The 12,273-nt window shown below is 48.7% G+C and overlaps 1 protein-coding gene across 1 annotated transcript in view; it reads left to right on the forward strand.

Moving 5' to 3' along the window:
* Positions 1-6: 6 nt before the first annotated feature.
* Positions 7-12,273, forward strand: part of GRIN2A (glutamate ionotropic receptor NMDA type subunit 2A) — a 381,557-nt gene continuing 369,290 nt past the window's right edge. The window contains exons 1-3 of the mRNA XM_006776302.2: positions 7-555; positions 1,126-1,276; positions 2,629-3,060. Coding sequence (XP_006776365.1) covers positions 2,647-3,060 — 414 coding nt within the window. The 5' untranslated portion in view covers positions 7-555; positions 1,126-1,276; positions 2,629-2,646. The remainder of the gene's footprint in view (positions 556-1,125; positions 1,277-2,628; positions 3,061-12,273) is intronic.

The raw sequence follows: 12,273 nt of genomic DNA on the forward strand, positions 1-12,273 counted from the left end.
TCTCACCGACTGGGAACAAGTCCCTAAGTTGGCGTGGAGGCGCCCCTGTCTTCCTCCTCCTCTTTTTCCCAGGCGACCGCAGCAGAAGCACGCCCTGGGAGCCCGGTTTTCCCAGTGCTGTGAACCAGGGTGATCAGGCGCTCTCGGGACTCCCGCCGCGAAGTGGGGAGCTGAACGCCTGGCCCGGAGCTGGCCCCGCAGCAAAGGGCCCGGAGGGAGCTGTCTCCCCCCTCCCGCATCTCTTTCGGCCGCGGACCGCGGGGATCCCCGGTTACAAGCGCGCGCGCGCTCCCACACTCGCTCTCACACACACTCGTCCTCACACACACCAGCCGGAGCCTGGGCTGCAGAGAGGTCTCTCGGGCGCGCTCAGAGGACTGGGAAGCTGCTGTCGGGAGTGGGGCAGGAAACCGAGCTCTGGCTCTCTGAGGGAGGCGCCCAGGGCTTAAACCGGAGCATGGGGCCGGATGAGCACTGATAGTCGCGACTGCAGCCATCAGCCCTGGAGATGACCAGGAGCGGCCACTGCTGAGAACTATGTGGAGAGAGGCTGCGGTGAGTGCTGGCGCGGGACGCAGGGTCCCTTTGGGGAGAGGACGGTGGAAGGCCTGGATAGAGGTGGGCGACAGGACCGCTAGAGAGTCGTTGTATGGGAATGATCGCACCTCCCTCGGGGATCTGGGACCGCGGGAGCCCGAGTCCTTTTCCCTTCCCCTCTCCTCCTGCCGGCTCAACGCAAACTCAGCCATACCCCCCCTACACCCCCTCCCCACCTTATGCCCCCCCCCCCTCGTTCAGCAGCCCCTGGCCTCACAACTCCCAGCAGCCGGCGCTGGGGAGGTGGTAGGGGGTGAGGGCGGAGGAGCCCTGTTAGCTTCTCGTGGGTGGATAAATTGGGGCTCCGGGTTCTCCTGTGCGCTCTAGAGAGGAGCTCTCCATATGGGCCACAGGGTCTGAGGATCCGGTCTGGGGGCGTCTTGGTCACGGAGGTTCAGCTCCCCCTCTCCTGTCGAGCCCCCTGTATGCACATAGGGGCTGTGAGCATTGCAGACTGCAGCCCGACACCCCCACCCCAGTCCCGCTCTCCCGACCCGTGGGCTGACCCGTCTCTTCCCATCTTCGTAGAGCCCTGCTGCAGAGCCTCCGGCTGGGATAGCCGCAAGCGCGCGGGGGCCGCAGCATGCGGAAACCCGCTAAACCCGGTGGCTGCTGAGGCGGCCGAGATGCTCGTGCGCGCAGCGCGCCCCACTGCATCCTCGACCTTCTCGGGCTACAGGTACGTCCCAGCGGGAGACTTGGGCTTGGCGGGATGGGGAGGAGGAAGACTCGACCCAAGCGAGAGCGGGAGATGGATCGGGAGAGGGAGAGAGAAAGCGGGCGAGGGAGTATCGATAGCTAGGCGAGAGAGGAGCACCAGGGGGCGCTGCGGCACCGCAGTGCTCACTCATAGAGCTCTGAGGTCGGTGCGAGTTCTCCCCAACTTCCCAGGCTCTGGCAGTGCCCGCCCCAGGGCGCGCGCCTGTGCACGCGTGCACGACTGTGCTGGTATTTGCAGGCACGCGCCCCCGTGTACCTGGCGCGGTGTCTATGTGTGCAACGCCTGAGTCCATGTGCGGACTCCGGATGGCCGTTGGCACCATTACGGCGGCCTGTGGTTATGCGCAGAAATGCGCGCGTGCCTGTGAGCGAGTGGATCCCCACCTGCCCACGTGCACCTAAGACTTGATAACAGGACCTGCAGTGGAAAGCCTGGGGAGGGGCTGTACAGTTTATGTCGGTCGGAGAGCTTCTTAGGAGCCTACCTTTAGCCCCATACACGTTTTTTGCCAGCTCCCACGCACAGGCCCGCGGACGACCTCCTCTCCGGAATTCTGCATTGCACACAGCGCGCGTGAAAGAGAACGTGTGTGAACCCGTGCGTGTAGGGGGCGGGTCCTGGGGTCACTTTCTTCAGGGCCCCTCAGCGGGAGGAGGGGCGGGCCCTAACTTCCTTCAGGCGCCCCGGAGACTGGAGCGCAGAAGGGAGAGTTCTCACTCCCAAGCTTGTGGGTTGTGCCTGCGGGAGAGGAGTGGGGTCCGCAGCGGGTGCCGCAGGGAGCCAGGTCTGCGCTGCGTCCCGCGCGTTCGCAGGGGGCGGGGTCAGTCAATTCGCCGGAGCGCTGGAGCCGGGTTACTAGTCTCTACGCCGCCTCCGCACGCCCGGCTGATCTGTAGTTCGCTCCTTGTGAGCAGGGGGCGGGATCCGTAACTTGGTCCGCTCTATCCGGCGTGGGAGAGGAGTGGGTGACAGGTTTGCTCTGTGCGCCTACGCTCAAGGGCGGTGGTCCGCAACTAACTTGGTGGATTCGGTGGGAGATGTGGGCAGAGTCGGGCATGGAGACTGAGGCATGAGAAGGAGGGTGGATGAGAAGATGGATTTACCGCCAGGGTTGGAGAATTAGCTCGGATTGGAGTTGGATAGAGTTGGCGATGTGTCTAGTGACGTGAATGACGTCGGGGATCGGGAAGGGAGTAGGTGACTCGGGCAACTTGCGCTGCGGGTGGGCTCTCTACCTGGCTGGTAGAGCAAGGGGCGGGGTCTGGAACCCTGGCTCACCGCAGCCGTGGCTCTCCCTCTCCACCTTGCAGGGACCTTAAGTGGCGACTATGGGCAGACTGGGCTATTGGACCCTGCTGGTGCTGCCGGCACTTCTGGTCTGGCGCCATCCGGCGCAGGGTGCGGCGGCGGAGAAGGGTACCCCGGCGCTGAACATCGCGGTGCTGCTGGGTCACAGCCACGACGTGACGGAACGTGAACTGCGAAACCTGTGGGGCCCAGAGCAGGCGACTGGGCTGCCCCTGGACGTGAACGTGGTAGCACTGCTGATGAACCGCACGGACCCCAAGAGCCTCATCACACATGTGTGCGACCTCATGTCCGGGGCGCGCATCCACGGCCTGGTGTTTGGGGACGACACCGACCAGGAGGCCGTGGCCCAGATGCTGGATTTTATCTCCTCACAGACCTTCATCCCCATCCTGGGCATCCACGGGGGCGCATCTATGATCATGGCTGATAAGGTAAGGCCGGAAGCGATGGTCTGCGAGGACTCCGGAGTGCGCTAGTCATAGGACAGCCACCCAAGGTTTTTGGGAGCCCCTGGTATCTTATTGCTATGACAGGGTGTCGTGGCCACTGACCCTGGTGAGAACCAAGTCCCACCTCTCCAGCCCAGAAATGAATGGAAATGCTTTTTGTCTTGGGTCTGAAAGTGGGGTACTCAGAGAGGCACTCTGGGTGTGCCAGGAAGAACTTGGAAAACACAGAAGTGTAATAGGATTGTGGAACGCTTGGAGATTTCTAAGCAATTTACAGATACAAACCTGGGGCCACTTGAAACAACATGGCTTACATTCCTATAATATCAGCGTTACCAGGTTGCTTTGTGGAAAATGTCCATTTTTTCCCTCTTGTGGTGACTAAAACTATTTCAAAAAGGATTAAATATGGGTGTGCTGTGGAACAAAATGCAAAGTTTTTAGGTAAAGCACAAAAGAACAGAGAAACGTCATGCTTCCGCGGCCCCTAGAAGGGTGGAAAGTTTGAGAAGCCCGAACAGCCACAAGAATGTATTCCTCTAGCAGAGTGGGTGTGAGTGGGGAGGAGAACTGACTACAGACCCAGAGCATGGAGAGCCTGACGCTTTCCTATTTGTTCCTGGGGTGGAGCTGGAAGGGTTTCTAAGGCCCTCAGAGGGAGGGGTTAGCACCCAAGGAGGGGTTTTGGTACTGAAGTCTGAGAGTGTCAGAATGAAGAAAGGTGTGTCCAAATTTCTTGGCTTAGGATGAGAAGGGAGGGTCTTTCTGTGGACCAGATGGGAGCGTTGGTTGGGAGAAGAGGGGAGAGAGACTTGGAGATTTGAGTGAGATATTAGGAGGGCTTGGTTTGAGAATTGTCCAGAAGTGGAAGGACTGAAGACAGTAGGAAGAAGCTAAGAGAGAAGTGAGAAAAAAAGGAAGGATTAGAGTTGTGGGTGCATTGTACCTCTGTGTAAGCTCCAGCAAGCGGAAGGGAGTCAGGAAGGGGAGGAAAGGATAAATGTACCTGTGTGCCATGGCCCCCAGCCCTGAGACCTTCTTGGAGGATGTTCCTTAGGTAGGAGGAGACATCTTCATGGAGCGAGCAGAGATGTGTCATAGCGCTTTCCTTCTGATGCTGTCAAAGCACTTTTCTTTTCAATTCATCAAATCAGATTCTGCCTCTGCCTCAGCAATTCCCACCAGCTCTTTTGGGAACTGTATTAATTCTTTCAGGTCTCCTGGGCCGCAGTACATTCAGCCCAAGTACATAACTGATGCAGTATCTTATTAAACATTCATTTAAAATGGTTTGCAGCCTAGCGAAATTCCTATGTGTAGTTGAGCATTTTCCCAGCCACTTCTCAGTTTTGGGGTTCTTTCCTGGCATGAAAAAAGTAGGGAACAGCTGTGCCCTGCCATGAAGGATTGGGCCATTTCAGAACTGGAAAGGGACTTAGAGTCTACGAGAACATCCTGCAACTTTCAGATGAAGTGACTGAGGAGAAGGGCAGTTAAAGACTGGGCCAAGACCACACAGTGGGTGATGGGACTAGATCTCTGGTTTTTTTGATCCTCAGCTGTAGATCTCACATTCTACCAAAGTCAAGCCTATTCTTGAACTTTGTCGTCCCATCTTAAGGAGGGTCAAGGAATTTCATTTTATGGGAGGTACTGAGCCATGGAAAGGTGCAGCAAATCAGAGCCCACAGAGCTTGCAAATAAGTGACTAGCACAGGGGTGGGCAAACTTTTTGACTTGAGGGCCACAATGGGTTCTTAAACTGGACCAGAGGGCCGGAACAAAAGCATGGATGGAGTGTTTGTGCGAACTAATATAAATTCAAAGTAAACATCATTACATAAAAGGGTACGGTCTTTTTTTTTTTAGTTTTATTCATTTCAAACGTGCCGGATCCGGCCTGCGGGCCGTAGTTTGCCCACGGCTGGACTAGCAGGAGTGACCAGCCTTCCGATGAAGATATTAAAAAGGAGAACAGCCTTTTCCAGCAGGGATTTTAGTATCTAAGCATTACCACCAATACCTCCTCCCTTCTGAAGTTTTGACCAAAGGAGTGATACACAGAAAACAATAGCCATATTGAAAGTGAAATTTCTGGATTGACTAAGGCCCAGCACAATCAGGGGAGAAATCTGATAAAAGCTGAATTGGAGAAGGCGGCTGGAGGCTCACTCAGGCTGGGATGTCAGAGCTGGCAGGTGTGTGGCTCAGGCTCTCTCCTGACTCATACATCCGACTGCAGGCACAGCCTCAGGAACAGGGACCGGGCTCACAGCTGAGCACTCCCTTGATAGGCAGTGACCCTTCCCACTGTGAACGGCAGGCTCTCACTTACTACCAGCAGCTGCTCCTCTCCTGAACAGGGTGTAAGGAAGAGAGTTTTGAGAAGTCCAAGAGCTATGGGTGGAAGCATTCTCCTCTCCTGTGGAGTGAAAATTCCTTCTGGGGATTGGACAAGAGAGTAAAGAAGAAAAGGGATGGCCTGGCGAGGTGGCTCAGTTGGTTGGAGAGTCATCCGGTACACCAAAAGATTGCAGGTTCCATTCCCGGTCAGGGCACATACCTAGGTTGCAGGCTGGATCCTGGTCGGGGCCCTTACGGGAGGCAACCAATCAATATTTCTCTCTCACATGGATGTTTTTTCTCTCTCCCTAAAAATAAATAAAAAAACAACAACCATATTCTCAAGTGAGGATTAAAAGAAAAAAGGAATCAGGAAATGCCAGGAGAGAGATGAGAAAGAACATTTTCAGAGAAATCAAGATTAGAGAGAGATTTAAGAGGGGGTGGAGAAGAGAGGAACAAAAGATCCCGTGACTCAAAAATGGTGAAGGAAATTGTATATTTCTCATCGCTGGGGCTTTCTGAGTTGGTCTTGATGGCAGGGAATCAGATATGTCAGTAGGGATAATATTGGGGTACATGTTGGGCCCCACATATGGAATGTGCTTCTGATGTTGAGAAGGATTGGGTTAGAGAGTGGTATTTTGAAAAACCTGGATGTGTTAAAAAAAAAAGAGAGACCGTCTGAGACATGAACAGCCTAGTAGCACATCAAGTTGGCTAGTGCCTTTGCCACCTGTTTCTTTTGGAGCTGAATGCCGAATGCTGAATGCTGAATGCAGTTTGTTTGGCTCTGAAGACACAGACCACCTTGCTTGGTCGGGTTTGCCAGTGGTGTTTATGGCCACAAAGTCTGAACCTCTGACAAGGCCTCTCTGTTTCCACCTGTGATGACGTTCACTTGGTAAAGCCCAGAACATAACTGTGTTTTCGCTTCGAAATTGGTAACACGATAGTGCCCCCGTGGATAACCATGGCACTTACTTCGATTATCACTTACATTGAATACCTCTCCCTACCATTTTACCTTTCCCTCAGTCTACTTGGCCCTTGGGGGAAAAAAAAAAGTTTTATAGTCATTGAAATGTGTCAAGTGACAGATTTTTGTGGTGTTAATTGAATTTACAGTGAAGATGTTAATTTCTGCTTCTATCAGTGGGTAGTCTTGAGATATAATTAAGTTAGAGGTGGGAATAATGATTGGTGTAAGTTCTAATCACATCTTGGTTTGGCTATTTTGATCCTGTCCAAGTGGAATACATGGAAGTTGCAGTAGCAGCCCCTATAAATCAAGCATATGCACCAGTCCTATATGTTTCTGCTCAGTGTCCTAACCTCCTCCCTCCCTGTCCCTCTTATTTCTAACCCTTTCATAGGGGGGAAGGCAAGGCTCCGATGTTAACTACATCTATCCAAGTGGGTTAATGCTTTAGATGTTATTTCCTCATCTCCTCCACTAGAGTGCAAGTTCCCTGAGGACAGATATTTTTTTTAAGTACGTTTATGTGTATGCGAAATAACAAATACTCCTTCTCTACAGACAGTTTATGGAAACGTCTTTTCACTGCAGAGTACCTAGAAAATACATTAAAATTTAAAGAAGAAAATAAAAATCTCCCTCTAAATCCTATCATCAGGAGTAACCACTGTTGACACTTGGGTCTATTTTCTTTCAAGCTGTGTTTATTTAGTTATAAATTCAGGGTTATAGTGTCTGTATGGTTACCTTTATTGTACTTTGCACTCTGTGGCTTTCTTTGTCAGAAGATTCAGTTTTTCTTTAATTCTGGAAAAAAATCTCAGCCATTATCTCTTGGATGTTTCCTCTCCAACATGATCTCTACTGTCTTCATACGTAGCTACTCCATCAGTCCTCCATGTACATTAACTTAAACATTTTGCCCCCTAGTGCTCTATTTCTCTGTGCTATGTTTGGGAAGGTTTCTTCAATTCTATACTCCAGTTAACCAGCTCTTTTCATTTGTGTCTGGTCTGTTGTTTTGCCTATCTGCTAAGTTTTTCATTTCAACAATGGTTTATTTTATTTCCAAGATAAATAGCTAGTTTCTTTTCATGCCTTCTCACTTTTTTTGATTTAGAAAAAACTCTTCTTACCTTGTGGATGTAAATACCACCTCTGTCTCTTTGAGGATTTAAAAAATACTTGTCATAAAATCCTTTTCTGATTGTTCTAGCATCTTTGTTTCTTCAGGTATGAATTCTTCTATTGGGCGAGTCTGATCATTGGATGTCCTCAGATATTCCCTAATTTGTGTTTGTAACTTATTTTCAAGGCAGTTGTATGTATTCTCCTGCCCTCTATCTGTAAGGGTGTGTGCTTTTAAGTCAGAGTTCATATCAACAGCTCAGACCAGAGCTGTCTTCCTGCGCTACATACCCTATGGTGCAAGCTTGGGTCCCAGTCTCATGTGGATGGCTTAATTTTGGCTCCTGGACACAGACAGGAGCATGATTTTTGGCTGTGACTCATGGTGGACGGTACAGATGTTTCAACCCCATTCACAACTAGCAGCACGGTTCTGTCCCTCATCCCCTGGTGGATGTTGGGACTTCTGCTCCCATGGCTCATAATGGACCCATTTGTCCATGGACCTTGTGGCTTTGATTTCTACTTGAAATTGTAGAGTCCCATCTTGTGGTTTATTTATTTTTAGGGAACCCTGTCTATTTTTGATCTGAGTCCCTGTGCTTATTTCCAAGTACTACTATATAAATTTTAGAATATCTATAAATTCTATGTTTTAGGAGTCGAAGAGGGAGGTTATTGAGTGTGTTCATTCTGATTTTGACTCAGTTATATTTCACAACCTGCTTTTATTTTCTCAAACTTGATCATATATTCTTGGAATTTTCCCTTACCAGTAAGTAGACTTTTCAGACATGATTTTAAGTGGCTTCAGAGTATTCTGTTTATACCATAATTATTTTAACTGTTCTTCCTAATTGTCTACCTTTTGTAAGTTTAGTTACTAGTCCACATGTGTGCTCTTTCTGGCAACTTGTGCTGCCCTTGATCTTTGCATTTGTTACTTGGCCTATGTTTGTTGATTGAATGAATGAAGCCATTGGTTCTGTTGCCAGCTTGCTGCAGTTTCTGGGCGAACTTACCACACTGTGGTTCAGGACTTTCCATGCAGTGTTTGTTCCCTAAATGCTGACTAATTTCATAGGTGTGTGCCAAGTCTCCTCTTCTCTCTAGTGGGAAGATAATTACTAGGCATCTTAGGGATTAACAGAAATTGGGGGGTTCCATACAAAAGGCCGTGTAGCGCTGCTGAGTAACAGCTCATCAGCAGGAGGTGGAAGTTGGTGCCCTTGTAACCCGGCAGCTCTGGAGTTCGGATGTGAGTGATGGGCCTTTCCATTAACCACTAACAGCTCATGGGAAGGGCAGACATGCACATCAGAATGTTGGTGGAGCTCACTCAGCTCCTACTGCGGAGGCAATGGAGGCATCGGGTAGTTCCTGGGAGCGGGGAGGCCTATATTTAGCCTACTTGATGAGGCATGTCAGATGCAATCATCCACTCCTCCTCACATAACTCATTCGGGAGCAACAGGCATCACCCGAGAGGCATGACTAACTTTCCCAGTGGCCCCGGGGGTCATTGGTAATCACACGGACCCTTGGCAACTGTGGTCTGGTGGATTTCAGGGGGTGGGGGGTGCTTATCTTCTTGGTAGCCTCAGGTGGAAAATGCTCCTCTAAGTAGAGTAGGGAGGGGAGGGGTGAAGGAGGAGGATGGGTGGAGAAGGGAGTGGAAAGAGACAAATAGAATAATCTTGTTTTTTTAATGAGTTGGTGGTTTCTGATAAGGCCATGGGGTCATTGAGAGGTTATGTTATTAACCGGTGTGTTTCGTTTGTCCAGCACACCTCCTTATTATTCAAATTTAAATTGCTTGCCAACATTTTAAAGTTAGTTGCCAACATTTAAAGACATGACATTTAAAAAAAAATCCAAATTTCATGATTCTTTGAAAAAATCAGAAGGCCTGATCACACTGGGCCCATGTTTCCCGTGGCAACAGTGGGCTGGAGATAAATAGCACCCCTTCCCCTCAGACAGCACAGGCGCTCTTTCTCTTCTCTCTTTAGTCCTCAACTTGCCCACTTCACCCTTTGTGCTGTGGACTTGGCCCTGAAGGCACTGGGCTTGAGATCCTTGACGTAGGAGGTGGAGAAAATAGCCGTTCTTCGTTAGGAGGCCTTGCCTGGGCATCTCCTTCCCTCCCAGGGGCTGCTCCTCGGTTGGTGGCTAATTCATAGTGTGCATGTGGCCACGATGCCGTGTTCACTGCTGCCACCAATGTGGTATTTTGTCCTTTTAAGCCCACAGGCCTTCAGTCCTTCTCAACCAACCACTCGAGTCGGAAGATCCAGAAAACCTTAGACCAGTGGTTCTCAACCTTCCTAATGCCGCGACCCTTTAATACAGTTCCTCATGTTGTGGTGACCCCCAACCATAAAATTATTTTCGTTGCTACTTCATAACTGTAATTTTGCTACTGTTATGAATCGTAATGTAAATATCTGATAGGCAGGATGTATTTTCATTGTTACAAATTGAACACAATTAAAGCATAGTGATGAGTCACAAAAACAATATGTAATTATATATGTGTTTTCCAATGGTCTTAGGCGACCCCTGTGAAAGGGTTGTTCAACCCCCAAAGGGGTCACAACCAACAGGTTGAGAACCACTCCCTTAGACAAAGAGTCTGAACCTTAGGCTCTCCTGAGTGAGCTCCATCAACATTGTGATTGATGTGCATGTCTGCCCTTCCCATGAGCTTTAGTGGTTAATGGAAAGGCCCATCACTCACATCCGAACTCCAGAGCTGCTGGGTTACAAGGACACCAACTTCCACCTCCTGCTGATGAGCTGTTACTTAGCAGCGCTACACGGCCTTTTGTATGGAACCCCTCAATTTCTGTTAATCCCTAAGATGCCTAGTAATTATCTTCCTACTAGAAAGAAGAGGAGACTTGGCACACACCTATGAAATTAGTCAGTGAAATGAGGGTTTGAAGTGATATTATCTCTATGTCCCCTTCCAGCTCTGAAAAATTGATGGCCTTCAAGAAAAGGCTGGTGAGAAACATACGTACCTGTGAGTAGTGGTTGTTTTTAGGTGGTAAGCTCATAGCTGTCATAATTTTTTTAAAATTAAAAAAGGTCATTGCAGCATGGTTAATAAGTTGGATCTCAAGTTAGGGTGTCTGGGTTTCAGTTCAGAGTCCATCATGTATCTGTGATCATAGGCCAGTTCCTTAATGGCTCTGAGCCTCGGTGTCTTCATCTTTAATATGAGAATAATAATAGTACCTACTTCATAGAGTTGTGCGATTTAAATGAGACAATGGATGTAAAGTACGTAGCTCAGTGAGTGACTTGTAATAATAAATACTAACGACAGAAATTCTATGTATGATGTCTATATTTTGTAGTTTCTAGTTTTCTCCAATGTACATGCACTTTTTAGTAACCAGAGGAAAATGATGAAGAGTGAAGAGGGAATCCCCTGCAGGAAGCTGGGAATGAATTCCACAGAACCCTTAGGAATGGAGAGTCCAACATAAAATGACTCATACTTTTGTAACTGGGACTACCAGAAGCTTCCTTTGAGTTCTTTGCACTTGCCATGAGCTTTATGGCAAACTGAAGATTAATTATGGCCAATGTGAAAGTGTCTATAAGCAGAGACTGTCTCAGTGACCTTTGCAGTAAATAACTCCACCAATTGGATCAGATGCTTGCTCGGGGCTTAGGGGTCTAGGGCGTGACCAAATATAGTTTTTATTTCATCTCTGCCAAGGATAAAGTAACTCAGCAATGGCCTGGGGAACCTGGCAGCCCCAGGGACATGATTAAAGAATCCCTTCATGCAGATGAGAAAATAAAGGTCCTGACTTTTGCAGTGATTTCTTTTTAGTCACACAACCAGATTCCAGGTCTTTGGGGGATTATTCTTCTGCTTTTATTTTATTGCCCTTTCGAGTGAATCATTCTGAATGCAGTTAGTGTGGGGAAGGGGCTTAGATTCAAGAGAGACAACCGATTTTGATGTTAATATTTTGGTTGTTGTAACTAAAATGATTAAGATGTTGGGTGATGGAGTGGAAATTCAGAACTGCCTTTGCAGATTGAAATGATGAGCCCATACTCCAGACTGCACTGGCGGGTTTAAGGAGGATTTGCACTCTTGCAGGAAGCAGATGTGGCTTTCCAACTAGAGTTGAGAATGACTTTTGCAGGGGTCATGAACTAGTGAAGTGCCTGCTGAATCTGGCTCATGGATGCATTAGTATTTTATTTACCACCACAGTATTTAAAATGCTTGAATTTTAATGTCTTTAGATGAGGCAAGCATTGTCAAGCTCACTAGAGCCCTCCACACTCGCTGTTATTTCATATGTAGCCAGATTCACTTTTTATGCTAACTGCACGGTCTCTGCAATCATTTGTGATTGTGACCCCCCCACCCCGTCACAGGGGTTTTATTTGTTATTTGCTTATTTTTTTTTTATTGCTTAAAGTATTACAAAGGGTATTACATATGTGTCCATTTTTCCCCCCCGCCCTAGACAGTCCCCTACCTCCCCTATCCCCCAGTGTCTTATGTCCATTGGTTATGCTTATATGCATGCATACAAGTCCTTTGGTTGATCTCTTACCCCCCTACCTCCTGCCCCCCAACTTGTTATTTGCTTATTGTTTTGCATTGAGCAGATACTCCTCAGATTCTAAGTAGTGATATGGCTTTTTAAAAAGTGAAGTCCACATTTTTAGAAAGATAATGTCTGCATCAGGATTGGTGATAGTTCCAT

This window comes from Myotis davidii, unplaced genomic scaffold (genome assembly GCF_000327345.1).
Source record: "Myotis davidii unplaced genomic scaffold, ASM32734v1 scaffold209, whole genome shotgun sequence".
In the NCBI taxonomy this organism is placed as follows: domain Eukaryota; kingdom Metazoa; phylum Chordata; class Mammalia; order Chiroptera; family Vespertilionidae; genus Myotis; species Myotis davidii.